This window comes from Strix aluco, chromosome 27 (assembly GCF_031877795.1).
Source record: "Strix aluco isolate bStrAlu1 chromosome 27, bStrAlu1.hap1, whole genome shotgun sequence".
Classification (NCBI taxonomy): domain Eukaryota; kingdom Metazoa; phylum Chordata; class Aves; order Strigiformes; family Strigidae; genus Strix; species Strix aluco.
Window position 1 is genome coordinate 301,239 of NC_133957.1, and position 27,608 is coordinate 328,846.

General features: G+C 67.9%; 4 protein-coding genes across 5 annotated transcripts; 3 read left to right on the top strand and 1 right to left on the bottom strand.

Moving 5' to 3' along the window:
* Positions 1 to 794: 794 nt before the first annotated feature.
* Positions 795 to 7,742, top strand: MYO1A (myosin IA). Its single transcript, XM_074807767.1, is given in 29 exon segments — positions 795 to 851; positions 853 to 918; positions 1,079 to 1,194; positions 1,394 to 1,488; positions 1,584 to 1,688; positions 1,791 to 1,837; positions 1,998 to 2,061; positions 2,130 to 2,228; positions 2,314 to 2,417; positions 2,516 to 2,663; positions 2,749 to 2,867; positions 2,950 to 3,036; positions 3,132 to 3,197; positions 3,317 to 3,421; positions 3,738 to 3,800; positions 3,950 to 4,150; positions 4,349 to 4,575; positions 4,652 to 4,852; positions 4,943 to 5,036; positions 5,270 to 5,419; positions 5,517 to 5,585; positions 5,791 to 5,877; positions 6,102 to 6,176; positions 6,283 to 6,417; positions 6,519 to 6,625; positions 6,698 to 6,830; positions 6,901 to 7,053; positions 7,126 to 7,253; positions 7,475 to 7,742. Coding segments are annotated over 29 exon segments (3,225 nt in total). The 3' UTR covers positions 7,599 to 7,742.
* An 864-nt stretch (positions 7,743 to 8,606) lies between these two features.
* On the top strand, positions 8,607 to 11,417 carry TAC3 (tachykinin precursor 3). Its single transcript, XM_074807821.1, is given in 7 exon segments — positions 8,607 to 8,718; positions 9,679 to 9,827; positions 10,532 to 10,609; positions 10,611 to 10,649; positions 10,789 to 10,885; positions 10,961 to 10,990; positions 11,069 to 11,417. Coding segments are annotated over 5 exon segments (381 nt in total). The 5' UTR covers positions 8,607 to 8,718; positions 9,679 to 9,827; positions 10,532 to 10,543; the 3' UTR covers positions 11,218 to 11,417.
* Positions 11,418 to 11,876: 459 nt separating this feature from the next.
* Positions 11,877 to 20,035, top strand: ZBTB39 (zinc finger and BTB domain containing 39). Of its 2 annotated transcripts, none has more exons than XM_074807771.1 (2): positions 11,877 to 11,938; positions 13,428 to 20,035. In XM_074807771.1, exon 2 carries the CDS (start codon positions 13,537 to 13,539, stop codon positions 15,673 to 15,675), a length of 2,139 nt encoding a protein of 712 aa, XP_074663872.1. In that variant the 5' UTR covers positions 11,877 to 11,938; positions 13,428 to 13,536; the 3' UTR covers positions 15,676 to 20,035. The 2 variants fall into 2 exon arrangements, with proteins under 2 accessions (XP_074663872.1, XP_074663873.1); XM_074807772.1 differs by lacking the exon at positions 11,877 to 11,938 and adding an exon at positions 12,884 to 13,197.
* Positions 20,036 to 20,770: 735 nt separating this feature from the next.
* ACKR5 (atypical chemokine receptor 5) lies at positions 20,771 to 25,039 on the bottom strand. Its single transcript, XM_074807793.1, has 2 exons — positions 24,751 to 25,039; positions 20,771 to 23,591 (listed from the first exon to the last, which is right to left on the bottom strand). The coding sequence occupies exon 2, from the start codon at positions 23,581 to 23,583 to the stop codon at positions 22,489 to 22,491; it is 1,095 nt and encodes a 364-aa protein (XP_074663894.1). The 5' UTR covers positions 23,584 to 23,591; positions 24,751 to 25,039; the 3' UTR covers positions 20,771 to 22,488.
* Between the last annotated feature and the right edge of the window lie 2,569 nt (positions 25,040 to 27,608).

Here is a 27,608-nt window from a genome sequence, read left to right on the forward strand (position 1 = left end):
ATCCCTCCCCACCTCCATCGTGAACTTTCCCCGGGCACCGATAAGCCGGGCTGGGTTTACAGCCCGGGCAGTAAAGTGGGGGTGAAGGTCACGCTGGGGGACGTGGCTGCTCCCTCAGACAGGTGAGGGACGAGTGGAGTGGGGGGGAAGCAGCAGGTCTCTGGTGGGAGCTCCTGGGTGCTGCTGGGCTGTCGGGGGGGCCTGGGGTCCCCCTGCCCCGAGCCTGTCCCCTCCCCGCCCCGGCTTCCCCCGCCAGGAAGGAGGGAGGAAGCGGAGGCTGAATTTGTCCCTGCCCCAAGAACAGGATCCAGGTGTCCGTGTTTCCTGACCGGGCCCCCGCTTCCCCGCAGCGGTGGGCAGGAGCCCAGCGTCCTGCCCCCCCTCACCCCAAGCCCCCCTACGGGGTCCTGGGTGCCGGCGTCCTCTGTGCCATTGCGGGTGGGTGGCTGCCCCGTCCCCTGTCCCCGGGGGTGCCTGGGGGAGCCGGACATGCAGGGTCAGGGAGCAGCCGAGGTCCCAGTTGCACCCCCCTGGCCAAGGGCCGCATCCTGCCCTGCACCCCGCCGGGCTCAGCCGGTGCTTCAGGCTTCGCCACGCATCTCAGTGGGTCCGTGCCCCCCGGTGCTGGGCTCCCTGCCCCCCCGGGGCCCTCTGGGCCTCTCAGGGTGGGGGGCAGCCAGGGGCGCAAGGGCCGCTGAGGACTGGGGGGGGTGTTTTGGGGAAGGGGCTGCGTGTCCGTGCCTGCAGCCCCCCCCCCACACACTCTGCCCCAGCTGCCCCGGAGCCACCCGGCCATGGAAGCCACCAACGCGCGGCTGGACGCGGCGGCCGTCGGGGACCTGGTGCTGCTGGGACCCCCTGACCGAGGAGTCGCTGCTCCAGACGCTGCAGGAACGATTCCGCCGCAGCCACATCTACGTGGGCACCGGGCCAGGGGCAGGGGGTCTGCGGGGGGGGAGCGGGAGAGGGTGTGGGGTCTGGGGGGGGAGCAGAGTCCAGGCTCTGGGGCGGGCAGCACCAGGATCCGGGCTGGGTCCTCCCGGCCCCGCACCCACCCCGGCCGTCCCGCTCCTCGCAGACGTACATCGGGGACGTGGTGATCTCGGTGAACCCGTACCGGCCCCTGCCCATCTACACCCCCGAGAAGGTGCAGGAGTACCGCAACTGCAACTTCTTCGCTGTGACACCCCACATGTGAGTGCGGGGAGCCCGGCAGCCCCGGGGCGCCCTCGGTCCCCCTGGATCCTGCCAAGGGCTTCGCCCGCGGGCGAGCCTGAGGCCTCAGGGTCTGGGGGAGTCGGCTCAGGGTGGCCTCGCAGCCCCAGCGGGGGCTCATGGCGTTTCCTGAAGCCCCCGGACTGCTCCAGCCTGTTCTAACACCCCTTGCCCCCAGCTACGCCATCGCCGACGATGCCTACCGCTCGCTGCGGGACCGGGACAGGGACCAGTGCATCCTCATCACTGGGGAAAGCGGGGCCGGCAAGACAGGTAGAGCCGGGGCTGCTGCCGGGTGCTCGGGGGGCTGCGGGGGGCTGGCGGGACAGGTGGGCACGGCCCCAGCACCCACGGCCCCCCGCCCGCAGAGGCCAGCAAGCTGGTGATGTCCTACGTGGCGGCTGTGTGCAGCAAAGGGGAGGAGGTGGACAAGGTGAAGGAGCAGCTCCTGCAGTCCAACCCCGTGCTGGAGGGTGAGCGCCCGCACCCTGCACCCTGCGCCCGCACCCCACGCCCATCCCAGGGCTCGGCACGGCCCCCCCCCGACCGCGCTGTAACCCCGTCCTCCCCCCCAGCCTTTGGAAACGCCAAGACCGTCCGCAATGACAACTCCTCCCGATTCGTGAGTGACCAGGGAACAGGGGTGGCGGAGCCACGTCCCCCCGGGGCCACGCAGACCCTGATGGGGCCGGGGCATGGCAGGGGCCGGGGGTGGGAACATGGGCAGCAGAGCCGCGCCCCCTCCCCCCGCCCGGTGCCCTGACCCCTGCCCCATCCCTCAGGGCAAGTACATGGACGTGGAGTTCGACTTTAAGGGGGAGCCCCTGGGAGGGGTCATCAGCAACTGTGAGTACCGATCGCCCGCGTGGGGGTCCCACCTCGCGCGCCCCCGTGACGCTGACCCCCACCCGCAGACCTGCTGGAGAAATCCCGCATCGTCCGGCACGTGAAGGGCGAGAGGAACTTCCACATCTTCTACCAGCTCCTGGCCGGGGGCTCGGTGCAGCTGCTCCGTAGGTCCAGGCATCCTAGCACAGGGGTCGGGGGGGGGGCCGGGGGCCTGGGGGGGCCGTGGCTGAGCCGCCTCCTCCCCCCCAGAGCAGCTGAAGCTCCGCCAGGACTGTCGGCACTACGGCTACCTGAACCGCGAGAGCTCCAGCCTGCCCGGCGTGGACGACGCAGCCAACTTCCGCGCCATGCAGGTACCGCCGGCCTGGGGGGGTGGGAAGCCCTGACCCCCCCCCCCCAAAACACCCTGGGGCCGACCCCGTCCCACTGAGCTGCCTGTGCCCATCCCCAGGATGCCATGAGGGTCATCGGCTTCTCGCCCGCCGAGGTGACGGCGCTGCTGGAGGTGACGGCCGTGGTGCTCAAGCTGGGCAATGTGCAGCTGAGCAGCAGCCACCGGGCCAGCGGGATGGAGGCCTGCAGCATCGCTGAGCCGCAGGGTAGGGACAGGGACAGGCCTGGGGCAGGCGGGGGACCCCCCGCTCGGCCCCCCCTCGGCCCCAGCCCCGCTGCCTCCCCGCACAGAGCTGCAGGAGATCTGCGACCTGATCGGGCTGGACCCCGGCACGCTGGAGCGGGCGCTGTGCTCCCGCACGGTGAAGGCGCGGGACGAGACCGTGCTCACCACCCTCAGCGTCCCCCAGGTGAGCGGGACCGTCCCCCGCCACGGGGGTGATGCTCGGCAGCCCCCAGGAGCCAGCACGAGCCCCTCGCCCCTCTCCCCAGGGCTACTACGGCCGGGACGCGCTGGCCAAGAACATCTACAGCCGCCTCTTTGACTGGCTGGTGAACCGCATCAACACCAGCATCCAGGTGAGCGCCCGGGGCGATGGGCGCCGGCCCCCCCATCCCAGACCCCACCCCACATCGGGCCCCACACAGCCCAGCACCCCGCTCTCTCTCCCCAGGTGAAGCCGGGCAAGCAGCGGAAGGTGATGGGCGTCCTGGACATCTACGGCTTCGAGATCTTCCAAGTGGGTGTGGGGCCCACCCAGCCCATCCTGCTGCTGGGGGGGCCGGGGGCAGCAGGTGGGACATGGGACAGGGCCCGGGGCTTGGGCACAACTTGCCATGCAGGACTCTTCTCTCGCAGGACAACGGCTTTGAGCAGTTCATCATCAACTACTGCAACGAGAAGCTGCAGCAGATCTTCATCCTGATGACCCTCAAGGAGCAGCAGGAGGAATATGTCCGAGAGGTACCCCCGGCCCGTGCCGGTCAGGCTGGATGCGGCCCCTCTGCCTGCGCCAGAGCGCGGCCCCGAGGAGCCGTGGCCCCCCAGGGACGGGGAAGTGCCGGACACAGCTCCGCCGCGCGTCCCTCCCTCGCCCCGCTCCCTGCCGGGAGCCGATTCAATAGCAGGAAGGCAGGGAGGGATCCGGGACCACCATCCCCGCGGCCGGACGTCCGGTTCCTGCCCCCCATCAGCTGGGGGGTGTCCGTGGGGCAGGGCCCAGGCGGTCCGTGTGCCCCGTGGCCAGGGGTCTGTGTGTCTGACCCCCGTCTGCTCCCAGGGCATCCGGTGGACCCCGGTGGAGTTTTTCGACAACAGCATCATCTGCAACTTGATTGAGAACGTGAGTTGCCCCCCGGTGCCGGGGTCCCAGCGGGGGGTCCCATCTCCGCCCCCCCTACCCTCCCACCCCCCCCGTCACGCCCGGCAGAGCCTGGAGCCGCCGCTCGGGGCCGGGGCCGGTTTGGGGTGACGCTGTCCGTCGTGGTGCAGAGCAAGTGCGGGGTCCTGGCCATGCTGGACGAGGAGTGCCTGCGGCCCGGCGTGGTCAACGAGGACACCTTCCTCGCCAAGCTGGACCAGCTCTTCGCCAGCCACAAGCACTACGAGAGCAAGGAGACGCAGAGCGCGCGGCGGGTGATGGACACCAGCCTGCCGCCACGGTGCTTCCGCATCCACCACTACGCCGGCAAGGTCCGCCGGCAGGCGCGGCGCCGCGGCCCAGCGGGGGCAGCCAGGACCCCCCGGGCCATTTCCCAGCTTCTCATGGGAGCTGCGGGGCCGGACTGAGAAGGGGGACGGAGACCCTGAACTATGGTCTCTCCGTCCTCCCCTCCCGAGCGCGGCCCCCCCGTGTGCCCCGCTGAGCGCTGACCCCGCTCCCGCACCCAGGTGACCTACAACGTGACGGGCTTCATCGAGAAGAACAACGACCTGCTCTTCCGCGACCTCTCGCAGGCCATGTGGGCCGCCCGGCACGCGCTGCTGCGCTCCCTCTTCCCCGAGGGAGACCCCCAGAAGGTCTCCCTCAAGCTGCCGCCCACCGCCGGCTTCCAGTTCAAGGCCTCGGTGGCGACGCTGATGAAGAACCTCTACTCCAAGAACCCCAACTACATCAGGTACCGGCCCCGGGGGGAGCCCCGACCCCCGCGCTGGAGCCAGTGGGACCCCCCCGCCCACCGCTGCTCTCCCCAGGTGCATCAAGCCCAATGAGACCAAGGCGGCGATGCTCTTCACGCCGGAGCTGGTGCTGGCGCAGGTCCGGTACCTGGGGCTGATGGAGAACGTGCGGGTGCGGCGGGCGGGCTATGCCTTCCGCCAGCTCTACGGCCCCTTCCTGGAGCGCTACAAGATGCTCAGCCCCCAGACCTGGCCCCGCTGGGCTGGCAGCGAGAGGTACGGGGCTGGGCCGGACCGCGGGCACCCCCGGGGCCCCCCCGCCGCAGCCCGGGGGCTCTGACCGCCCCGTCTCCCGCCACGGTGCAGGCAGGGGGCCGAGGTGCTGCTGGCGGAGCTGGCGTTCCCCCCCGAGGAGCTGGCGTTCGGCCACACCAAGATCTTCATCCGCTCCCCGTGCACCGTGAGTCCAGGCATGGGGGGAGCGGGGGGACCCCGCTACGGGGCAGTCACGCTGCTGGGGGGGGGGTGCAGGGCCTGACCCAGAGCGGGTGCTGGCCCCACAGGTCCCCGAGCCCCGCTGGCGGCCCTGAGCCCGTCCCGGGGGCTCCCGGCGATGCCGCAGCCCATCCCGGGGGCTCCCGGCCGGGGTTCCCATCCCCGCTCGGCCCCAGCGCTGGCCCTGGCTGTCCCCAGCTCTTCGACCTGGAGAGGCGGCGCCAGGAGCGCGTGGCCGAACTCGCCACCCTCATCCAGAAGATATTTCGGGGCTGGAGGTGCCGGACCCGGTACCAGCTGATGCGCAAGAGCCAGATCATCATCTCCGCCTGGTTCCGGGGCCACATGGTGAGGAACCACCTTCCCCTGCCCATCCCTCGCCCCCCGGGCAGGGCCCCCTGGCTCTCCCACGCCCCCCAGCTCACCCCACCTCTCCCCACCGCAGCAAAAGAATAAGTACAAGCGGCTGAAGAGGTCGGCGCTGACCCTCCAGGCGTATGCGCGGGGCTGGCAGGTGAGAGCCGGGCACCGCGGGGCAGCGGGGTGGGGGGCGCATGGCGGGGAGGGTCTGGGGGCTCAGTGACCCGTGGTGGGACCAGACTCATCTCCTCTCCCCATCTTCCGTCCTTCTCTCCTGCCTCTCCCCCGCCTCCCGCGCTCGCTCCCTATCCGCGGGGGGCTCCCCCCGCCTCGGGCTCCCCGGGCTCTCACCCCCGCAGTCTCGCCGGCTCCTGTGGGAGCTGAAGCTGCAGTCCCGGCGTCGCGCGGCCGCCGCCACCATCGCTGCCTACTGGAGAGGGTACCAGGTAACGGCGGGGCCACACGCCCTCCCGCTGCCTCCGTCCTGCCGCTGTCTGTCTGTCTGTCTGCCCACCCCAGCTCCTGCCCACCCTGTCGGGTTGGAGCCGCTGTCCTCTCCTCTGGGGCCGAGCGGGGACGGGGCGGGGGGACACACCCGTGGCCGGGGGGGGGCTGGCAGCAGGAAGGTGGCGAGGCCCCGCGTCCCCACCGCTGCCGCCGTCCCCGGCAGGTCCGCAGGACGTACCGGAGGTATTTCCGCTCCGAGGCCAGCACCCGCCTGGCCAACTTCATCTACCGGCGGCTGGTGAGCGGGGCCGGGGGGAGAGGGGGCACGGCACCTCCCCAGCCCCCTGCCCCTGGGGCTGCGCCGGGGACCCTCCCGACCCCCCCCGCTGCGTTGCCACCGCCAGGTGCAGAAGTTCCTGCTGGGGCTGGGGAGGAACCTCCCGCCGCTGTCGGTGACGGACCGGACCTGGCCCCCTGCGCCGTACAAGTTCCTGGCCGACGCCAACCAGGAGCTGAGGAGCATCTTCTACCGCTGGAAGGTGGGAGCGGGGAGGGGGAGCTGGGGGGGCTCCAGTTGGGACCTTGTGTCCCTCAGCGCCAGGGCTCTTCGTCGGCACCGAATCGCCCCCTCCCTTGGCAGTGCAAGAGGTACCGGGAGCAGCTGACGCCGCAGCGCAGGGCCCTGCTGCGGGCCAAGCTCTGCGCCAGCGAACTCTTCAAGGACAAGAAGACGCTCTACTCCAAAAGGTGCCGGGGCTGGGGGCTGGCGGGAGGGGGGGGCACAGGGGGGCGGCTCTGGCTGACGGCCACCATCCCCAGCCTGCAGGAGCCCTTCCGGGGCGAGTACCTGGGGCTGACACAGAACCCCAAGTACCAGAAGTTGCACGCGGTGGCCAAGGACAAGCTGGTGATGGCCGACACCGTGAGGAAGGTGAACAGGGCCAGCGGCAAGGTGAGCCCCGTCCCCGTCCCCGCCGCAGCGGGAGGGCGTGGGGGGCCGCGCTGACCCCCCCTGCCCGCAGACGGTCCCGCGCCTGCTGCTGCTGACCACCGAGCACCTGGTCCTGGCCGACCCCAAGGCCGCCCAGCCCAAGACCGTGCTCAGCCTGAGCGACATCCACAGTGTCTCCGTCACCCGCTTCTCCGATGGCTTCCTGGCCCTGCACCTCAAGGAGGTACCCGGGGAGGGGGGTCCCTGGGGGCTCGGGGGGTCCCCGATGGGACTGACACCCCCCCCCTCCCCGCAGACCTCCACCGGGGGGGCCAAGGGCGACTTCTTGCTCATCAGCGACCACCTCATCGAGCTCGTCACCCGCCTGCACCAGACCCTCATGGACGCCACCGCCCAGGCCCTGTCCCTGCACATCACCGACCAGTACGGGCAGGGCGGGGGGGGGCGGGGGGGCTACCGAGGGTGGGGCTGGGTGGGGCCCGTGGGGCTGGAGCTTGCGAGGGTGGGGGGTCACAGGGTGGGGCATCAGCTGGAGGGGCCTGACTGGGGTGGATGTGGCAGAGGCGGCTCATTGGGAGGAGGTGGGTTGGGGGGGATGGGCGAGGATGGGCCCCATCCCACACACCCCCCCCGGCCCCCCCCAGGTTCTCCACCCGCTTCCAGAAGGGCAACGTGGCCGTCACCGTGGTGGAGTCGGCCAAGGCGGGCAGCGACGTCCCCGTCTGCAAGAAGCGGGGCAGCCACAAGATGGAAGTTCTGGTCCACTGAGGGGACCCCCGTCCCCTGCCAGGACCCCCACTCACACACTGGCCCCCCCCGCCCACCCCCCCGTGTCATCCCCCCGCCTCACCGGGTCCCTGCACTGCCCAGGAATCGCTGCAAACCCATTAAACAGATGCTCTGGTGTCGGTACCCGGGAGGTGTCGCGGTGGGTGCCCCCGTTACAGGGGGGGTGGGGGGACCCTGTCGTGCCGGAGCCCCAGGACGCGGCACCGCGGTGCTGGAGCAGGGCGGGGGCAGAGCCCGGCCCCGGGGATGGAGCCCCCCCCTCGCCCCCGGCCCCCCGCCTTTCCTGCTCCTGATTGCGGCCGGCGCTCGGCTCGGCGCTGATTGGAAAGGCCCCAAATTGCGGCCACTTCTCCCATGAAGTGGGGAAGCAGCTCGCGCCGCCGCAGAGGCAATTTCTGGGCAGCCGCGGGGGGCTGGCACGTGAGGCCCTTGGCACCCGCCTGCCTGCGCTGGCCAACCCCCTCCCCCCCTGCCCAGGGTCCCCCCGCTGTGCCCCCTCCTCCCACCCAGCTGCGCCCCTGCCCCAGGAGCCCTCCCCAGGGCTGGCGCTGGAGCTGGGGACGGGGACGGGGGTTGCGGCGTGGGGGGACCGAGAGGAGCCACCGCTGCGACCCACGTCCCACGGGACCTTCGCCCATCCCGGGGTCCCCGCACACCTCCCGCGGCAGCCTCCCCCCTCCCGCTGCCTTTTCTCTCCTGCACTCCTCAAGCCCTGGGAGAGGGTTTTTTTCCTGTCCCCACACGTCACCCGCGTCACCTCCAGGAGCTGACAACTCCCCGTCACCTCAGCGTCAGCACCAGCTCCCAGGTGGGCCCTGGAGCACCGACGCGGTTTGTCGTGCACGGGGGGTGTGCGGGCAGGCGTGCCAGGGCGCTCAGGCAGTGCCTGCACGTGGGGGGGGCACGTGTGCGCGCCGGGGGGGGCACTTGACGGCGTGCCCCGGCTCCGGGGGCTCCCCCCGCTCCCCTCCCGGGCGGTGTCACCTCCCAGCGCAGGGACCTTCTGCCGTGCGTGGCGAGGGGCGAAAGCCGTAAACAATCCGCCGCAGCCCGGGGCACCGCGGCTCTTCGCGGCTGCGTCGCACTTGGCACCACACAAGTAGGTGTTATTAATTAATTAGGCCATCTCTGGCCAGGCTCCGATTTAATTAACGTCCCCGGCACTGCAGATGCTGCCCTGCCCCGGGCTGTGCTGCCACGTGAACGCCGCTGCCAGGCCGCCTTCCCGCGGGGCCGCCTGTTGCTCTCACTCGCTGGCCTCCGTCCTCCCCCTCCCCTCCTGACGCCTCCCCCCGACTTTTCCCCCCCATCTTCCACCTCTGCACCCCCAGGCCCTGGCCGGGGTGCAGAGGCGCTTGGGGCGGCTGGGGAGGGGGGGTCGGGGCGCGGGGTCAAGCCCAGGCTCAGGAGGCCGAGTCGGGTGGGGGCTGGGGGGGTGGGCGCTGTCTGGGTCATGGGGTGGCTGGGGAAGGGCAGCCCCATGCGGGGCCGGACTGGGGGTGCCTCAGAGCCGGGAGCAGGGGACCGGGCAGGCCGGGACCCCCAGCGTGGGGAGGGTGTGTGGTACAGAGAGCACGTGGGCAGGCGTGTGCAGGTGAACACGTGTGTGCACGCGTGTGCACGTGCGTGTGTGGCGGGGGCCCGGCTGATCCCCGCTGCAGTGCGAGACCCCCCCAGGGCCCGGCTGTGGAGCGACCGCCAGCGGCGGTGCCAGCGTGGCAGCGGGACCGCGGCCGCCGCGTGTGTCCCCACACGTGCCGAGGGCTGCGTCGTGCCGGGGCGCGCGAGGAGGGGCTGGGGGCCGCGTGGGCACGGCGCCGGGGCGCTGGCCCCCGACCACGGGTGCCGCGGCGCGGGGGGAGCCGGGTGCCTGCGTGGGCGCGCTGGCGTCGCGGTGTGACTCTGCGTGTGGAGCGGGCGCCTGTCGGTGACACCGTGCCTGTGTGGGCGTGCAGCTGCGGGGTGGGGGTGCCACCCCTCCGGCCCCCATTGGCAGCTCTCCGCTCGCCCACCCCCGCCATGCCACAGGCAGAGCCCCTTATTTATCTCCGCTCGGCAGCCGGCACCCCCCGTCCTTCGCCTCCCGGCTGAGCCCGTGCCACGAGGGCCATCGCCCGCCGCCGCCTCTCGCCGCAGCTCCCGCTTGGCCGCCGGTACCGAGGGTCCCTCTGCTCCCCCCGCACCGGGAGAGACCCGAGGGCTCAGCAGGTCTGTGCCCCCGCAGCACCGGGGGCTTCCCGGGGGGCTGCTGCGTCCGGGCCTCGGCGGGCTGGGACGGGGCAGGAGGGGGGCGGGGAGGGCACGGCCAGGAGGTGAGACGGGGCGAGGGCGGCGTGGGGGGGGGGGTCGGCAGGGAAGTCTGGGGCTGGGGTCTGCCATCAGCAAGTGTGTGTGTGTCAGGGGACGTGTGTGTGTGTCCGTGCGTGTGTCAGGACACGCGTGTGTGTCAGGGGGCACACGTGTGTGTCTGTGTGTGTCAGGACACGCGTGTGCTCCCCCCGGGTGGCCGGGGTGTGACTGCACACGAGTGGTGACACGGGACCCCCCGCTCCGCAGGGGGAGGCCCCCGGCACCCCCCGCTCCTCTGCGGTGCAGCCCCCATAACGTGCCCCCCCGCACCCCTGTGAGGACCCCCCCGGGCTGCAGCCCCCACCCCAGGGCGCCGCCCGCCGCAGCTCGGGGGGGGGGATTTACCGTCCCCCCCCCTCCCCGCCGCCCCGGGAAGTGGCGCCGTTCCTCCGGCCGCAGACACGGGTGGGGGTCCCGCCGCCCCCAGCCCCCCCCGCGTCTCCCGTGTCGCTGCTTTCCCTCCCCAGCGCTTGGCCCGGTCCCGGGCTCGTCCCGGGCCGCCCCGCCGAGGGGCCGCTGGCCCGGGGCGGCCCCGGGGCCCCGCCGCTGACCGCCGCCCCCAGGCCCCCCCGAGGATGAGGAGCCGCCCGGCGCTGGCCGCGCTGCTGGTCCTGGCGCTGCCGCTCGCCCTCGCCCGCCGGCCCCCCCCCCGCCCCGCCGGGCCCGGCGCCCCCCGCACAGGTACGGCCGTCGGGGCGCCGCCGGCGGGCGGGGGAGCGCGAGGAGCGGCGGGCGGACCCCGGACCCCCGGTCCCCCCCGGACCCCCGGTCCCCCCGGCCCCCCGGCCCCCTCCCCGCTCACCCACTTCGCCTCCCGCAGGGGATGCCCGTCCCGGAGCCGCCGCCCCGGGGAGCCCGCGGCAGCCCCGGGGCCGCCTTCGCCGCGCTGCTGCAGCTGCTGCGGGCGGAGGACGCCGGTGAGCGCCGGGGGGGCGCGGGGGATCGGTCCGCCCGGTCCCGCCCCGCCGCTGACCCGCTTCCCTCTCTTGCAGGTGCCGCCGCGGCCGCGGCCTCGCAGAAGCGTAAGTCCCGCCCGGTGCCGGTGCCGGTGGCGGTGCCGGTGCCGCCGGGGCCGGCGCTGACGGCCGCTCTCTCCGCAGGGGACATGCACGATTTCTTCGTGGGGCTCATGGGGAAGCGGGCGGCGGAGCCCGGGCGGCCGGCGGGGCGGGGGAGCGGCGGCCCGGCCCCCCGGTGCTCCCCGGGGCCCCCCGCGGCCCCCACCCACGGGGGTCGTCCTGGACCGTGACCCGCGTCCCGGGGCGAGGCACCGGCAGCGGCACCGGCAGCGGCACCGGCTGCGCCGCCACCCCACGGACCGCGGAGCCGTCGCGGGACCCGCGCGTGTCCCTGCACATCCCCGGCGGCTGCGCCCCCGCGCCCCCCCGCCCCCCTCCCCGCACTGTACACACGCGCCCCCCAATACACCCCCCGGTCTCTGCGGGACCCACGCCCGTGTCTGTGTCTGTTCTTGCCGGCACCCGGCGTGCTCGGCGCTGCTCGCCCGGGGCGGCCCCCGGGGGCGGGTCCGCGGGGCCGGGGCGGGGGCCCGTGTGCTCTGGGGCCACAGTGACCGGGCGCTGCCCCCCGTAAATGAAGAGGTGCCCGTGCCCGTGTCCTGCCCCGCCCGTGCCCGTGTCCGTGTCCCCTCCCGTGCCCGTATCCCGCCCCTCCCGTGTCCGTGTCCGTGTCCTGCCCCGCCCGTGCCCGTGTCCCGCCCCGCCCGTGTCCCCTCCCGTGTCCCCTCCCGTGCCCGTATCCCGCCCCTCCCGTGTCCGCGTCCCCTCCCGTGTCCCCTCCCGTGCCCGTGTCCCGCCCCGCCCGTGTCCCCTCCCGTGTCCCCGCCCGTGTCCTCCGGGCCGCCAGGGGGCGCTGTGGCGGCGGGGCGCGCGCGGCGGGCGGAAGGCGGCCGGAGGGCGGGTCGGCGCCTTTGTGTGAGCGCGGCCGGGATGGTGCGGGGCGCCGGGCGGGTAAGGAGCGCGGCCGCCCGCAGCCCCGCCGGCCTCCGGCTGCCCCCCGCGCCGCCCCCCCGCGATGGGCCCCGCGCCGCCCCCCCGCCGCCCGCACGGAGCCCCCCCGGGGCCTCCCGCTGTCCCCCGGGGGCCCCCTCCTGCGCCCCCCCCCCCCCCCCGGGACTCCCCTCACCGCGTCCCCGTGGGTCCCTCGTTACCCCCCCCCGTGCCCCCCCCTCTGCTGCCCCGCGTGGCTCCTCCAGCCCCCCCCCGCCCCCCGTTACTCCCTATTCCCCTGGGGCAGCTCCGGGGTTCCCTGTCCCCCCCGCGGGGGGGGGAGCCTCTCCTGCCTGCCTGCGGGCAGCGGGGCCTGCCCGCCCCCCCCTCACCCTCCGGGGCCTCCTCCTGCCCCCCCGCGCCCCCCGACTTTCCGCTGCCCCCCCCCTTCCCTTCTGCGTCCCTTTTCCCTCCTGGCCCGTCCCCAGGCCGCCCCCCGCCCCGCCGGTTCCCCACGTCCAGGTGTTTGAGCGCGGCCCCTCCGGAGCCTTCCCCGGCCATCCTCATCCTCCCCGGCCCCCCGGCTGGGAGCGGTGTTTCCCCGCTGCCTCCTCGGGCAGGGGCCGGCCCTGCCGCCGTTCCCCCGCGTCCCGGGGGCGGGCGGCCCGTCCCGGAGCTGGGGCAGGGGCAGCCCCGTCCCGTCTCCCGCCACCCCCCTGCTCTCTGCCGGTTTCTGGGGTCGTCGCTCCCTGTCACAGGGAGAAGGCGGCGGGGGTTGGGGACAGAGCCCTGGGGTACGTTGGTCAGGGGCTGGCTGAGCTCTGCTGGCGGCACAGGGTGACAGGGGCGGTGGGACGGGCGGGAAGGGCGAGCTGCGGTGGGAATCGCTGGTGACACGGGCCAGGTGTCACAAACCGCCCGGCCAAGGGCACCGGCAGGTGCTGCGGGTGCCGGTGTGGTGGAGGAGAGATCCCAGGGGAGCCGGAGGAGCTGGCGCGCGGGGGAGCTCCCGGAGTGAGATCCCACCTGGAAACCACGAGTTACCGCGTGGGTACGGGCGTGGGCAAAGGCGCGAAGCGGCGGCGGCTGGAGGAGACCCGGAGGCGAAGCCGGGCAGCGCGTAGAGCCTGGACTCGGAGCGTCCTCCCGGCCCGGGGCGAGGGGCACGTCTGCATGACGGCACCGCCGGGGGCTCGCGTTCAGGACTGAGCGGAGCCGCGAGGCGGAGGGACCTCGGTCCGTGCCCGGACACGCAGGAGTTTCAGGCTGTCGCTGGCAGAGTAAAGGGCTTTTTATTTCGGCTGTTCGCTCCTTTCCCTTTGCGCGTCTTTCCCTTCGCTTCCCAGAGTCAGTCTTTGACGTTACACGATGGGGTTTAGTCAGTCTCCCTCTAAGCTCTGCTGCTGCTTCTCTGTTGCTCATCAGGAAGGTGGAAAACTTGAGGTGCGACTGGAGCGACGTCTCTGTGGTTGTTAAAGCATTGATGGTTTTTGCGTTTTCCTCCCTCTAGAGCCCCTTGCCCTGCCAGTTGCTGGATGCCAAGCGCCTCCTGCTCGCGCCGCTGATGAACGCGTGAAGAAGCAGCTGACCAGGAGAGGGACGCTTAAGCAGCTGCTAAAATGGGCATGAGGATCAAGTTGCACAGCACCAATCACCCCAACAACCTGCTGAAGGAACTCAACAAGTGCAGGCTCTCTGAGACCATGTGCGACGTCACCATCTTGGTGGGCAGCCGCTCCTTTGCGGCACATAAGGCCGTGCTGGCCTGCGCCGCGGGCTACTTCCAGAACCTCTTCCTGAACACGGGGCTGGACGCTGCGAGGACCTACGTGGTGGATTTCATCACACCGGCCAACTTCGAGAAGATCCTCAGCTTTGTGTACACCTCGGAGCTCTTCACAGACCTGATCAACGTGGGCGTCATTTACGAGGTGGCCGAGCGGCTGGGCATGGAGGATCTGCTGAAGGCCTGTCACTCCACCTTCCCGGACCTGGAGAGCTCCGCCGTCCCCAAGCAGCCCTCCCTCTCCGTGAGCGAGGGCCGCTCAGGGCCTCTGAGCAGCACCTCCTCGGAGCAGAGCCATTCTCTGGGGGAAATCCGGAGCGGCGGGGAGCACTTTGGCCCCGAGCGGAATTACATCTTGCACGGGGAGGGGGCCGGCAGCTACAGAGAGGACGACAAGAACACTGTGAGCGAAGCCAGCCAGACTCTTCCCCTGATGCACCCGCAGCAGCCTCCCAAGACGGAGCAGGAGGCGGATCAAGGGCCGTTCGCTCCGGCCGCGAGCGGGGCCACCCAGCCCAGCCTGGGCGGCGTCAACATCGTCGTTCAAACCACCGCCAGCTCCTGCCAGCAGTACAAGGTCCAGAGCAACGGCGACTACGGCAAGGGCGGCTTCTTCAGCGCGGATCCTTCCCTGGACGTCTCCACGGGGAGCAACTCCTGCCCCAGCAACAGCGACCACTCCAAAGAGCCGGGTTTCGGGCAGATGGATGAGCTTCAGCTGGAGGACTTGGGCGAGGACGAACTGCATTTCGAAGACGCCAGTGAAGAGCTGGGCCCCTCGGAAGAAGTCATTGAGCTGAGCGACGACAGCGAGGAGGAGCTGGCCTTTGAGAGCGACAGCCGGGATAGCAAGGCCATGCCCTGCCAGGTCTGCAAGAAGGTCCTGGAGCCCAACATCCAGCTGATCCGCCAGCACGCGAGAGATCACGTCGATCTGCTCACCGGGAACTGCAAGGTCTGTGAAACCCACTTCCAGGACCGGAACTCCAGGGTCACTCACGTTTTGTCCCACATCGGCATCTTTCTCTTCTCCTGTGACATGTGCGAGACCAAGTTCTTCACCCAGTGGCAGCTGACGCTGCACCGGCGAGAGGGCGTCTTCGACAACAACGTCATCGTCCACCCCAGCGACCCGCTGCCGGGGAAGGTCGCCGTCTTCGGGGGAGGGCCTGGCTCGGAGCTGGCGTGCGCTGCCTGCGGGAAGCCTCTGCCCAAAGATTTCCACACTGTCCGCAACCACATCCTGGACCACGTGAACTTGAAAAGCCAGACGTGCGGCGTGTGCGACCAGCGGCACCTCAGCCTCTGCAGCCTGATGTGGCACGCGCTGGCCCACCTGGGCATCTCCGTCTTCTCCTGCTCTGTCTGCGCCAGCAGCTTTGTGGACCGGCACCTCCTGGAGAAGCACTTGGCCGTCCACCAGAACATGGAGGAGGCTCTTTTCCGGTGCCACTTCTGCGGCCAGAGCTTCAAGCTGGAAGCGGCGTATCGCTACCACGTCAGCCAGCACAAGTGCGGGGCCAGCCTGGAGCTCCGGCCCGGCTTCGGGGAGCGTCTCCAGCAGCAGGGCCTGCAGAAGAGGAAGCTGCCGGAGGAGTTCCTGAGCGAAGACTTGGCGCTGCAAAACCAGCCGGGCAACAGCAAGTACAGCTGCAAGGTCTGCGGGAAGAGGTTTGCCCACACCAGCGAGTTCAACTACCACCGGAGGATCCACACCGGGGAGAAGCCCTACCAGTGCAAGGTGTGCCACAAGTTCTTCCGCGGCCGCTCCACCATCAAGTGCCACCTGCGGACGCACTCGGGAGCCCTCATGTACCGCTGCACCGTCTGCGGGCACTACAGCTCCACGCTCAACCTCATGAGCAAGCACATCGGCGTGCACAAGGGCAGCCTCCCCCCGGACTTCACCATCGAGCAGACTTTCATGTACATCATCCACTCCAAAGACGCGGAGAAAAACACGGACAGCTGATGGGGCGAGGCGGGGCAGGGCCAGCGAAGGAGCGAATGCTAATTACAGAAGCTGTGGAAAAGATGTCATTTATTTTATTTAATGGTCAGGCATCACGGATGGAATCCTCCTTTTCTATTTTTTTAATTTTTTTTTTTTTTGGCCTTGCTAGGGCTTTTTAGATTGGTGGCATTGTACAAATTAACAGCACGTAAGCTACATCACTGTTTCCAAGAAGTCTGTTGTGTTTACTTACCTCTGGTCCTGTTAGAGGCCATCGAGCTCTGTATTTTTAGCATTTCTTACTAGGTTTTGAATCTAGATTTTTTTTTTTAACCTTTTAGCCCACTTGACTAGGCTAACCCTCAGTTTGAGCTTGTCCACAAACTGATGCTGCTAAGATTTTTCACACCTGACCTCAGTAGAGAGGGACAGAGCCAGAGCAGGATGGTGCTGGACTTGAAGAGAAGTAAAAAAAAAAAAAAAAAAAAAAAGAAGGAAAAAAAAGGAAAAAAAAGACTCATTCTGGGCATCACTGGGGTTCTGCTGCTATTGCGAAGAGATAAGCAAAGTCCATGTCACAGAATCAGCCTTGAAGTCGTTGCTCCGTTGCAGGGGAGGAGCGAGCAGCGCGTGAGTGTGCGCGTGCAGGTGAGCAGGGACGGAACCTGTCGGTACACGAGTGATAAACGGGTGGTGGTCGCTCGCCAGGGCAGCGCCGGGCCCCGGAGCCCTCCCCAAGCGGGAGCGCGGCCGGCGGCCCCTCTGCCGTGGCCATGACACGCCGCCGGCTCGTGCCCCGAGACCCGTCCCCGCCGCAGCGGGTGGAGGAGGGACGCTGCCTCTGCAGAGCCGGCACGGCGGCCGCGCGGGAGGACGGAGGCGGATGGCGAGCAGGGGCATCGCGAGGAGCCGCCCAGCCGGGGAGGGCAGGGGAGGGCAGCTCGTGTCGGGGCCGGCTGCTCCGCGGGAGATGCTCTGCGATGGCCCGGTCGTGCCTCACCTCCGCCGGCCGTCGAGAGCCGGCTCTGCCCGCTCGCCGCAGCCGCGCGGATCCCAGCAGACGAGGCGTGAGGAAGCTGTTGCCTTAACTCCCAGGAAGGTACCGTCGAGGACCCTTCTCTCTGCGAAGGGGGGGCCCCCCCTCCCGCGGCCGCCGCCGTGGATCGCCGCGTCCCGGACATGTCTCGTGGCAAACGCGTGTCGCAGGATGTTGTTGGTGCGATGTGAGTTTGTTTATCTTCTGTGGAATCGTGCTCTGAGCTCAGCCGCAGCGTGGCAGCAGTCGCTGCGGAGGGGAACCTCGGCTCAGCCTCCCCCGGGCGCGGGCCGGGGACCCTCCTCGCCGCAGGTCAGCCCCGCGCCGGCGGTGTTTACACCGGGAAGGGTGGGGATCGGCTTTTTCCCATGTTATCGTGCTGTGGGGCAGAGGTGGAGAGGAACAAATATTTTCGATGCCGCAGCATGAGTTATGACTGCCCTTAGGTAACTCATTCTACCTCACAAACAGGAAGCGCTCAGGGCTTTCAAGCCACAGTCGTAGTAAATTGGCTCCTGCGCTTCTGTAAAGATATGCTGTTACAAAACAAAACTAGTGATTTGGAAACCCCGTAAACTCGTCCCGCTTTCCCCTCCTCTCGAAGGGACAGCCCGCGGCAGCGGAGCAGCACGGGCTGGACGCGTGGCTGGTGAGCGAGGAATCCCTGGGGGTCGCTCCCCCCGCTCCGCTGTGGCCTTGGGCAAGTCACTTCACCTCTTTGCCTCAGTTTCCTCATCTGTAAAATGAGGGTGGTAACACTTGTGGTACCTACCTACCTCCCGGGAGCGCGGTGGAGATGGCCGGCTCGTACCTGCGGAGCGCTCGGCATGGGGGAGCGGCAGCCTCCATCCTTTCCTGCTCCGTGCCAGCTCCTGGACCTGGCCGGGTCGGTTTGCTCCCGGCACAGCCTTCCCCGTCGGGAGCAAACCTCCCCCAGCCCCTCCCCGCCGCAGTCCTGCGAAACCAGCTCTGCAGCAATAGAAGTGGGGGGCGGCTCGGTGCCGCTGCGCTGGGGGGCCGGGGGAGGCGGCAGCCTGTGGTGTGCTGGGGGGTCGCGGGGCTGCGGTGTCCCTGGGGTTGCAGAGCAGGTCCCCCCGTCACTGTTGTCTCCCCCTCACTATTGTCTCCCCATCACTGTCGTCTCCCTGTCACTGTTGTCTCCCCGTCGCTGTGGGGAGCGGGATGAGCTCGTGTCCCTGCAGAGGAGGTGGAGGGTGCGGCTGCCGCTGCTGGAAGCTCCTGCCCTTCAGCTCCATCCATCCCCCCATCCCCGCCGTTTGCCCGTTTCCACCGCGGCAGCTCCAGGCCCAGCCCCGCCGTGACAAGAGACAGGAGTCGGTGCTGAGCCCTGGCCGGACCTGATGACCCTTCCCAGGCAGCTCCCTCGTCCCGAGCTCGTGTCATCCTCGGTCACCCCGGAGCACCCGGAGGTGGGGTGGGAGGAAGGGACCTTGCTGGGGAGGAGCAAGAGGCCGTTGGGAGTTTGTGTCCTTTCCCCAGTCCCTGTAATACTGGCCAAGTTTGGGGCCAGCTGACATCGCCCTGGGGGTGTTAAACTGGACTTGTCCTGACTTTGGTGCCTGGAGCCTGTTTTCGGAGGAGGAGAGGCACCAGCGCGACCGCGGCCCTGGGGCTGGCCGGGCTGCGCCGTGTCTGCCGCTGGAGCTCTGGTTTCCAAACTCCGGTCCCGTGGTGCCGCTCAGCTGCCAGGCCACGGCCTCTGGCCTCTAGCTGGTCTGCGGAGCCGTGGTCAGCTTAGTATTGTCAAGTTTAAAAAAAAAAACAAAACAAAAAGTATTTGGAGAACGCGTGGCGCTCTAGGAAGGCGTGGGAGCTGGTGGCAGTTCGCTGGAGGCTCCTCCGAGGAGCCCTTTGAGTTACGGGGTTTCTGTCGTTGTCCTGGTGGGCAGGAACGGACGCGACCTGCTCGGCTCTGGGGGTTGCTATGAAGGATGGGAGGGGGCGGACGAGGCTTGGGAGAGTCCTCAAAGCCTCGAGACCCTCCTAAAATGTCCCAGAAGCCGTCATGAGCTTTTGGATGGGTTGGGGCGTCTGCAGCCCCGTATCTAGCGAAGCTGTGAAGCAAAAGCCTTTTGTGCACATAAACCAAAAAGAGAAGCTTTTACACTGAAACACTCCTGGGCAAAGCGAGCCCACTCTTCCGGCACAAGGACGGGAAAGCAAAAGCCCCCCCGTTCTCTGCCGGTCGTTCTCGGTTGTGGGGCTGGGGAGAGTGCTCGGGTCCCGGCGTTTCTGTCTCTTGGATTCTTTCCCGTGTTATCGTGAAACATCCCGAGATCAGCAGCAAGTCCCGTCTGCGGCGGGGGTGCGGGGACGGATCCGGACCTGCAGCGTTCCCGCGCTGGGCCGTCCCTGCCGCTGCTCCTCTCGGAGGGATCTTCCCCAGAGGGGGGACAGACCCGAGCGCTCCCTCCCTTGGGAGGGTCCCGGGCCCCCCCAGGCCTGCAGCCAGCGTCAGGCTCTGTCGTCCCCGGGCCAGGCCTGGCTGGGAGCTCCGGCGTTCCTCTGGAAAGCGCCGCGGCCAGGGACGGACGGCGGGGTCGGCCGGAGTGACGGGCTCGTCCCGAGTCCCCGCAGGCTGCGCTGCCCCGAGGAGCCGAAGCTGCAACCCGGCTGCGTCGCGGTGCCACGACAGGGGCCCGGCCAGCGGCGCGGGGCTGGGGCGTGCTGGGGGTGCAGCCGTGCCAGCTCCGCGTCGGAGGCCAAGCGCCGTTTGCAGCATCGAACTCCGTGCCCGGATCTGCTCCTGCTCCGCCGCTGCCTCGCGCTGCGGCCTCTGGTCAGCCCGCTCGCCTCCTGGGCTCGCTCCCCCCCCCCGACCCTGGGGACGACACTCACCTACCTCGCCTGGGGCAGCCGCGAGGTTTCACTCGTGTTTGCAAAGTGCTTTGGGATCCTCGGGGGACAGGAGGGGAGGCAGAGGGGAAACGCGTCGCTGCGAGCGGCTGGGTTGCGGGTCCTCGCGGGAAACCCTGACACAAAACCCCCTCCCAGAGGCAGCTTCGAGCCCGGTCGTCTTCACCGATTTCTGAAACGCAAAGTTCAGTTTGATTCTCCCCCTCCTCAAAGGATCCAGAATAATTAAGCAGAAGAAAGAAAAAGAGTGGAATTGCTGTCTAACCTTTTCGTTAAGTTAATAGTAGGTACTGACCTCCTGATATTTAAGTGTTTACTATCTATTTGCTGTAAAGTTTTGTATATTTTGTAAACTTCCCCCCAAATAGTAGATGTCTAAAATCGTTGTACATCGGGTTCTTTTATACTCCATTGTTCAGCACAAAGTGTGGTTTTTATTTAGAATAATAAAATGGAAAATGTTGACCTCTTGTACCGTGCTTCTTTATAAAACTCGTTTCTCTAAACGTGCAGATTGGCACTCGTGTCTCCTCGGGAGCGCCTGGAAGCACGTGAGCCGCCGGGTATCCTGCCCCTCTGCTGTGCTCTGCAGGATTCGTGGCGCGAGTCCAGGCAGCCGGGGCCTCTTCCTCGCCGCCGGCGCCCGGAGCAGCCGAGGGGAGCGCGGCCTCTCCGCAGGCTTCTGCGGCGGGTTGGGAGCGGAGCCCTTGTTAGAAACCGTTTAGGAAACGCTCGGGGCTTGTGTTCCTTGATAAACCTTTTCTGCGCTGCCAGCGCTGTGTTTCACGGAGCCCTGGACCCCCGCGGGCTCAGAGCTGTTGGCCACCGAGCCAGGTCAGCGGGCAAACGCTGCTGGGCTTTGCGAGAGCCGCTTCAGCGCTTCCCCGGCAGGGAGGCTTCCTCCTCGCTGCGGGGCCGGGCCCTCCTGGGGGTTTTCCAGCGGGCCAGGCCGCCGTGGCCCAGCCGGCGACCAGCAGCGGGCACTGGAGGGTCGGGCTGGGCCGGGGGCCCGGGGGCTGCTGCAGGAGCCGGGGCTGGGCCCCTTGGCCCCGCGGGGCGGCGGAGGCTCTGAAGGGCGATGGGGGACCCGGCTGAAGGACTTGCTGGGTTTCGAGCCCAGATCACTGCGTGGGGCTGGACAAGGGTGTATTTGAGGCCACTCTGGCCCTGAGGTCTGAACAAAGTTGCAGATACTTCAGGAGAGTTTTAAAAAAAAGTTTAATAGGTCAAATACCAAACTCTACACGTTTAAGTAACCTGAAATTGAATATATTGTTGTCCCGGGTATGTCACACGTCACACGTCCTGCTGCTGTTACTGATCTGCCATTTCTCCACCGAAAACGCGGGGGATGAGCAAAAGGAAGCCCGAGGGAGGATTCAGGATGGGTCACGTCAGCGTTCACCGGCCCTGGGGTGCTCGGCCTCGCTGCGCCCGCCGTGCCCGGGAGGGTCGGCAGGTCCCGAAGGACAGGGCACAGCCCGGGTGCGAGACCGCGTGTGAGTCCCGTAACAAGGGGAGAGGGACTGCAGGGAGCAGGGAACGGTTGTGTCGGGGGGTCTGGCTTCTTCCCCGGCTACGGTACAAAGTATTTCTGTGTAAGAGGCAGATTTGGCTTTTTCTCTCAACACTGGTAGTAAGGAGGAAGGACTCTGCCCGAGGAGCCCTCGGTATCCAGCGATTTACCCCGGCACAGGACCCCTGTAACCGGCAGAGCCCTGATAACCCAGCGTCCGTCTTAACCCCTGCTCGTGGGCTTCTGCCGCAGCCCGGGACATCCTGCTCCCCCCCCCCGCTCGTGCTGGGAGCATCCTGTCCCGAGATTTGCTTACGCTTTGCTTTTTTAAAAATGTGTTTCTTAAGCAGCTCAAGGCCTTTGGTAGATTTATGGACTCCCTTCCAGTGACTGTCACTCCTTCACCTTCCCCTGCCGAGGGCTCGACCCGCAGCATGTGACAGCAGAATCCAGACGACGAGGAACTTTCTGCGGATGCTCCGGTTTCTGAGGCAGCCCAGAGCCCGGCTCCGAGGGTTTCTGCACAGGGCGAGCTGCAGCGCGATCTGGATTGAAAGGGAGCGCGCGAGGGGCTGCCGGAGCCTGCCCACGGTTAGAAACGCGGCCGGTGCCCTTAGAAACCTGCCAGGAGATGCTCCAAAGGAGCCGGCGTTCAGTGGGTTTGCAAAACGCAAACTGGGAGCCCCCCCTCTGCTGCCACCGGTCGCGTCTGGGAGCAGCCGTGCCCAGACGAACCCAGTTCTGGCCATCGCCAGTCTCCTGCTGGGTTTGCAGCGTCACTCTCAACCAGTTGCTGATCTCGGATCATTCCTCCCCTCATCACAGCTCGGGTCTGTGTCGTGCTCGGCCCCTCGGGGCCACGTTGCCATCATTTCTGTAAAATCAGGCACGGGGAGGAGAGGTTTGTGTTTCAGAGGGATGAGTTTCCCCTCTCCTGCTCGGGGTGGCACCACGGCAGAGGGGCAGCGTTCGCCGGACACCCCCACGGCGTGGGGTGTCCAGAGCTTGTGTGTGAGCGACGGTCGGGGGCTGCAGAAAAACTTATGAGGGGAAAAGATCGTGTGTCCCAGCCCCGCAGCTCGGGGGGTGGATTTGTGTTCAGACTCCTGGACAGAGTAACGCGCTTTACGACTGCAAGTGTTTCTTTTGGAAAACAGGAAATATCTCTTATTCTTTCTTTAGCTAAATATCTGAGGCAGCAGCACATCGGGGGCTCCCCGCACCACCTCATGTCATGTGTCGCTCCCTGCCCTGCCTTCGGAGCACAGGAGGGGGCTGGCCAAGAAGTGTCATTTAAAGGCAAAGTGGCTGCTTGTCACCAGGAAAAACAACCTTACTGACCTGAGTGCGTGCAGGGAGCCCCCCCGCCATTGCCAGCGGTGACGGGAGCGTCCGACCCCCCTTAGTTGGGAGGGTGGTTGTCCTTCGTGATGACTATGGAGTGCTGCGTGGTGGAGGAGGAGCTGTCTGCGCCCTTCTGGCTGCCTTGATCTTTGGGGATGTACTTGACCACAGCGGAGATGAGCTTGCTGCGGAAGTTTTTGCTCAGGAAGTTGTAGAGGATCGGGTTGATCACGCAGTGGAGCAGGGTGAAGCAGTCTATGATGTCGTAGAAGAAGTAGAGGAACTGGGCGAAGGTGCAGTGGAGGATGATGTGGTTGCCGTCGAGGGTGAGCAGCGTGAGCATGACGTGGAAGGGCAGCCAGCTGACGAGGAAGACGACGATGTAGGCATAGATGAGCAGACAGTGCTTCCTGCTCTCCGGCTTGGTGCGCCTGATGAACCTGGCCGTCAGGATGTTGAAGGTGGTGATGATGGGGAAGGGGATGAGGAACCCAATGGTGGTGGTGGCCAAGCTGACCGCCAGCGCCCACTCGTCGTAGGTCTCGAAGGGGGCCATGAAGATGCAGATGGGCTCTCCGGTGTTGACCAGCTGCATGTGAGCGACCTCCAGGAACGGGATCGCTGCGGCCAAGACCCAACTGCAGACGCAGATGACGCGGCGTGCGCGGTGCTGGTGCTTCCGCCAGAAGAGGGAGGAGCTGGTCAGGGACACGTAGCGATCCACGCTCAGGCAGGTGAGGAAGAAGATGCTGGCGTACATGTTGGCGAAGTAGAAGTAGTGCGTGAAGCGGCAGAGGAAGCTGCCCCAGAGCCAGGTGTAATCCAGCATCACCTCCAGCATCCAGATGGGCAGCGAGAGCAGCACCCCCAGGTCAGCGATGGCCATGTTGAGGATGTAGAGGTTGACCAAGCTCTTGTGGCCCCGTGTCTGCCAGTTGACCCAGATGACAAGGAGGTTCTCCACCAAGCCCACCACGAAGATGACCAGGTAAAGGATGAAGAGGATCACCCGCTTGACGTTCTCATCCAGGCTGAACTCGCAGAAGGTGTAGGTGTAGTTCAGGAGGTGGAACAGCTCGGACCAGTTGTGGTAGTCCCCGTACTCGTTCAGGAGAGTGTGTGTCTCGGTGGGGGCGGTGGTCGCGTCGGCCATCCTGGGAGCTGCAGGGAAAGGGAAAGCACTGAGCTGCGGCGCAGCGGCTGCGCTGGGCTGGGCAGCTTGAGACTGGAGAGAAACGATCTCTCCTGTCCGAGCTCGGTCCTCGCAGGAGGCTCTGAAAGTTCCCTTCTGTGTTATTTTTTAATCCAATTTTTACCCCTGTGGTGACTTCCTACATCAGCCCTCAAAAGATGCCGTATCCGCATCAGCCGGTAACCTCACATCCCAGACAAAATGCAGGTCACAAGCACCAGCCTCCCGTGCACCCACACGAGCTCCCGGCTGGTGCCTGTCCCCTGCCCACAGCCTGGTCGGCCGGGGCCGCGGCGCGGGGACAGGCAGTGCTGGGGACGGAGCCCCAAGGCTCGTCACATCGGTCACTGCAGAAGCAGCGCGGGCGACCGGGGGCGCAGCAGCCAAGGCTCGTGCCGTCCCCCGACAGCCCCGGAGCTCAGGTCCTGCCGCCGCGGAGCCTGTGGGAATCCCTCGCGTGCAGCGTCCAGCTGCGGGGCATCGGGGACGCGGACAGGCACCCAGGCCACCGAACGCGCCCGTGACCGCGTCTGCTCGACCCCACGCTGGCAGGAGAGCCCCTGTGCCCCGCCCCAGCCGTGCGGTCGCCTTGTAAATCCAGGCAGCTGCCCTCGCTCTGCCCGTCCCGCAGCCGCATTGCTGGGACCCGTTGGGACTTCCAAGTAGGTGACAAAATTATAAACTTAAAGGAAATGTAGTTGACCTTAACATCCTTTTATTGCCCCAAGTGTGAGAGCTCCGATCCCAGCACAGCTGCATCCGCACAGCGAAGACGCCTCGGGCCCATCCAGCCTCGTGCCGCTGGCAGAGCTCTCAGGAGCGGCCGTCCCGCCCGGAACGCCGGCGGAGCGCGCTGTGCCGCCGCGGCATTTCCACGGCGCCTGAGCCCCGCGAGCCAGGGAGCACCGCAGCCGGGCGCCCCCCGTGAGAGCATCGGGCCTGCAGCGAGCGGCTGCCACCCGCCCGCTCCCCAAACCACGGGGGAGAGGAGAGCGAGCCCCCGGGGCTGGAGCCCCCGGTCCCCGAGGCTCCTCGACATCCCGCCCTCGCCCAGCTGCAGGTCCTGAGAGAGGCCAGTGGGAGAGGGGACAGACGGACGCGGGCGGGGAGGGAGAGGCGAGGGCTCACCGGCGGCAGAGCCGAAGGCTGCGTGGCGGGGCGGCTCCGGGAACTCGGCGATCCTCTCAGCTCGGCGGCTCGCTGCCTCTGGGAAAGCAGAGCCGAGGCGGCAGCGCTGAGCTCAGGGTGGGCTTGTTGGCGGCTTCCCAGCAGGAAATGACCATCGTGGTCCGACATCCTGAGACAGCCCAGCGCCGGTGACTTTTGACTCGATTTCCAGCCCCGGGGCTCGGCTCCCGTTTGATTTTGCTGCGGGGCTGGGGACGGGCGCGGGGAGGCCCCAGGCAGGTGTCGGTGTCGAAGCTGCAGGTGCCTGAGGGAGGAGCGGAGACCCTCGGGGCTCTCCCGGGCGGGTCCCCTCCACGTCACTCCAGTGGGACCCCAGTGCTGCAGCCCCACTGCTCTCGGGGGCTGGATCCTGCCCAGGTCCCGCTGTGACTGTGGGCAGGAGGGGAAAACACATCCCCTGGGACGGCGCCGGCTGAGCCAGGCCCTGCCCCGGCGCTGGCGGTCCCGGGGCTTGGGGTGAGTTGAGGCAAACTTGCCACTGACTGTCCCTGACGCTCACACGGTGCCAGGGAGAGCGCGGGGTTTCTTTTGGGGGGAAAAGGGCTGAAAGCGGAACACCTCTGCCAGGGCGGCGCTGGCCGTCGCTCCGAGCTGTGGCAGGAGTTGATGGCAGATGGTTATCGCCGCAGAAACGCCTCTGGCCGGGCAGCAGTTAATCACTGAGCTGTGACGGCCTGGCAGCTCTGCAGGGGAAGGGAGGGGGCTCGAGCCTTGCCCCAGCACTGGGGAGGGGGCTGATAGGCAGAAAATTTTGCATCAGGCTGCAAGTCCTGCAAAACAATTGCAGGAAATCTCCTTTTCAAGCACAGACAAGACTTTGTGATCAACAATCAGCTCGGAAGGAAGGCACGGCCGGAGCGGGGAAACACGAGGGCACTGATAAGTCGGGTCTCACAACAACAAGCCCGGCGCCGGTGACCCCGCGCGCAGGTACCAACCCCAGCAGGACCAAGGCCCCGGGCTGCAAACAGGAACTCGGCGGCTTTGGGCTCGCCCCGAGAGCGACGGGGCGCGTTTCGGCTCGGACGGGGACCGCAGGGGTCTGTGAACGGCCACCCGACGGGCTGGGGGGGGCTCGGCCTCCCTGGGAGGCAGCGATGCCGTTCTGTTTCTGTTGAACAGGTCAGGAAATTTCCACCCCGAGCTCAGGGATCGGGAGCGACCTGGGTGCCGTCGCGGTTTGCACGGGGCCGCTGATGCTGGCGGGGAGGGTGAGGTCCGGGAGCCGGTTGCGTTTCCAAGCCAGCGGAGCCATGGGGAGCGGGGCAGGTGGCTCAGCCCCTTCTCCCCATCCCCGCCATGACGCTCAGGGCACCCCAAGGCTCTTGGCACCCACATGTGTGCCCAGGAGCCCCCGGCCTCCCTAAGGGTCCGGTTCTCCCCTTTGCCTGGAGATAAGTGGGAAGAGGCTGTTTCCTTTCCAGAAAGTGGCCGCGTTGGTCCGAGCGGGTCCGGCTGACGGCGTGCAGGAGGGCAAAGAGGAGAGGCTGAGGATGGACCCCCCGGGCCTGGCCGGTTCCTCCTCCACCTGCCAGCGCTTCACTCCGGGGTGAAATGTGGGACCGAGGTGAGCTCAGGCAGCGCCAGGGCTCTGCTGTTCTCCCACCCTTCCCTCCCCAGCAGCCAGCGCTGGCCCAGCACACGCAGGTCTGAGACGTGATGTGTGGGGGCTGATGGGGATGCTTTACTGGTTTGCTAAGCCGAGCAAAGCGTTTAGGAAAGCTTTCTTGGCTGGAGAAACAGCTCGGCGAGCTGTAACGCAGCTTGCACAAGGGGAGCTGCCCCCCGTCCTGCTGTAGCCCCTCATCCCCCTGAGCTCCAGCACAGCCCGGGGGTGTCTGGGTCTCGCGTGGGCTCAGGCTCTGTGTGCTGGTGGGATCGGGGCTGCTGCAAACGCTGCTCTTGTCCTGCAGGCAAGTGCGCAACCCCAGGGGCTGTACCCCCAGCTAGTCATCGCTAATCAGCCCTTAATTAGAGGTATGAACCGCGTGAGTCACCCCCCCCACGCCGGCTCCCTGTGCCCGCAGTGTCACTGGCTGGTTAACGAGGGCAGAGCTGAGACCTGAGCCTGCCCCGGCCGTGCCAAGCTCGTCCCCACCAGCTGCGGTTTTCTCTGTGCTGGAACTGGCCACCCGCTGCCGGAGGAGACCGCGGGGAACGGGCCAGGCGATTGCTGGTGTCGTGCCGGGAGGGGACCGCCGGCTGCCAGGGCTGAGCCCGAGGTCGCCCACGGAGAAGCTGCGAGGCTGCGCTGGTGCTGAAGGGCCCCGAGCAGCGAGGGAGGGATGAGGAGCCGAGGAGCAAATCCCCCGCAGCCTGAGCGGGACACGCGGGGAAGAGCGGGATGGGCAGGGCGGGGGGGCCCGGCAGCTCCCGGCAGAGCTGGCGCGAAGCACAACCGGCTCTGGGGACCTTTGCAAAGTGCGATTGCTCCCTGCAGCGAGGGAGCTGCGAGCCCGGAGAGCCCCAAGGCCGGTGTTGCAGGAAGCCTGAAGGGAAAAGTACCCTTCAGCAGGTCCCGGGGCAGCAGCACCCTCCAGCACGGCGCAGCCATGGGGGCCACTGGCCCCTCGAAGGGCTGCGGGGGCAGAGACGATCCTGTGCCGCAGCTCGGGCCTCCCCGGGTGTGGACCCTGCACAGAGACAGCACTCGGGGGGGTGACCAGAGACCCCGGGAGCTCCTGCGGCCTGGCATGGCCAGGCACGGCACGGCACGGCACGGCACAGCACAGCATGGCACGGCCTGGCACGGCACGGCACGGCACGGCCGGTGCTGCTGGAGGAGCGGGGACACACCC

Coding starts and splice junctions, on each gene's coding strand:
- ACKR5 (XM_074807793.1), bottom strand. CDS start 23,583: ATGGCCGACGCGACCACCGCCCCCACCGAGACACACACTCTCCTGAAC.
- ZBTB39 (XM_074807771.1), top strand. CDS start 13,537: ATGGGCATGAGGATCAAGTTGCACAGCACCAATCACCCCAACAACCTG.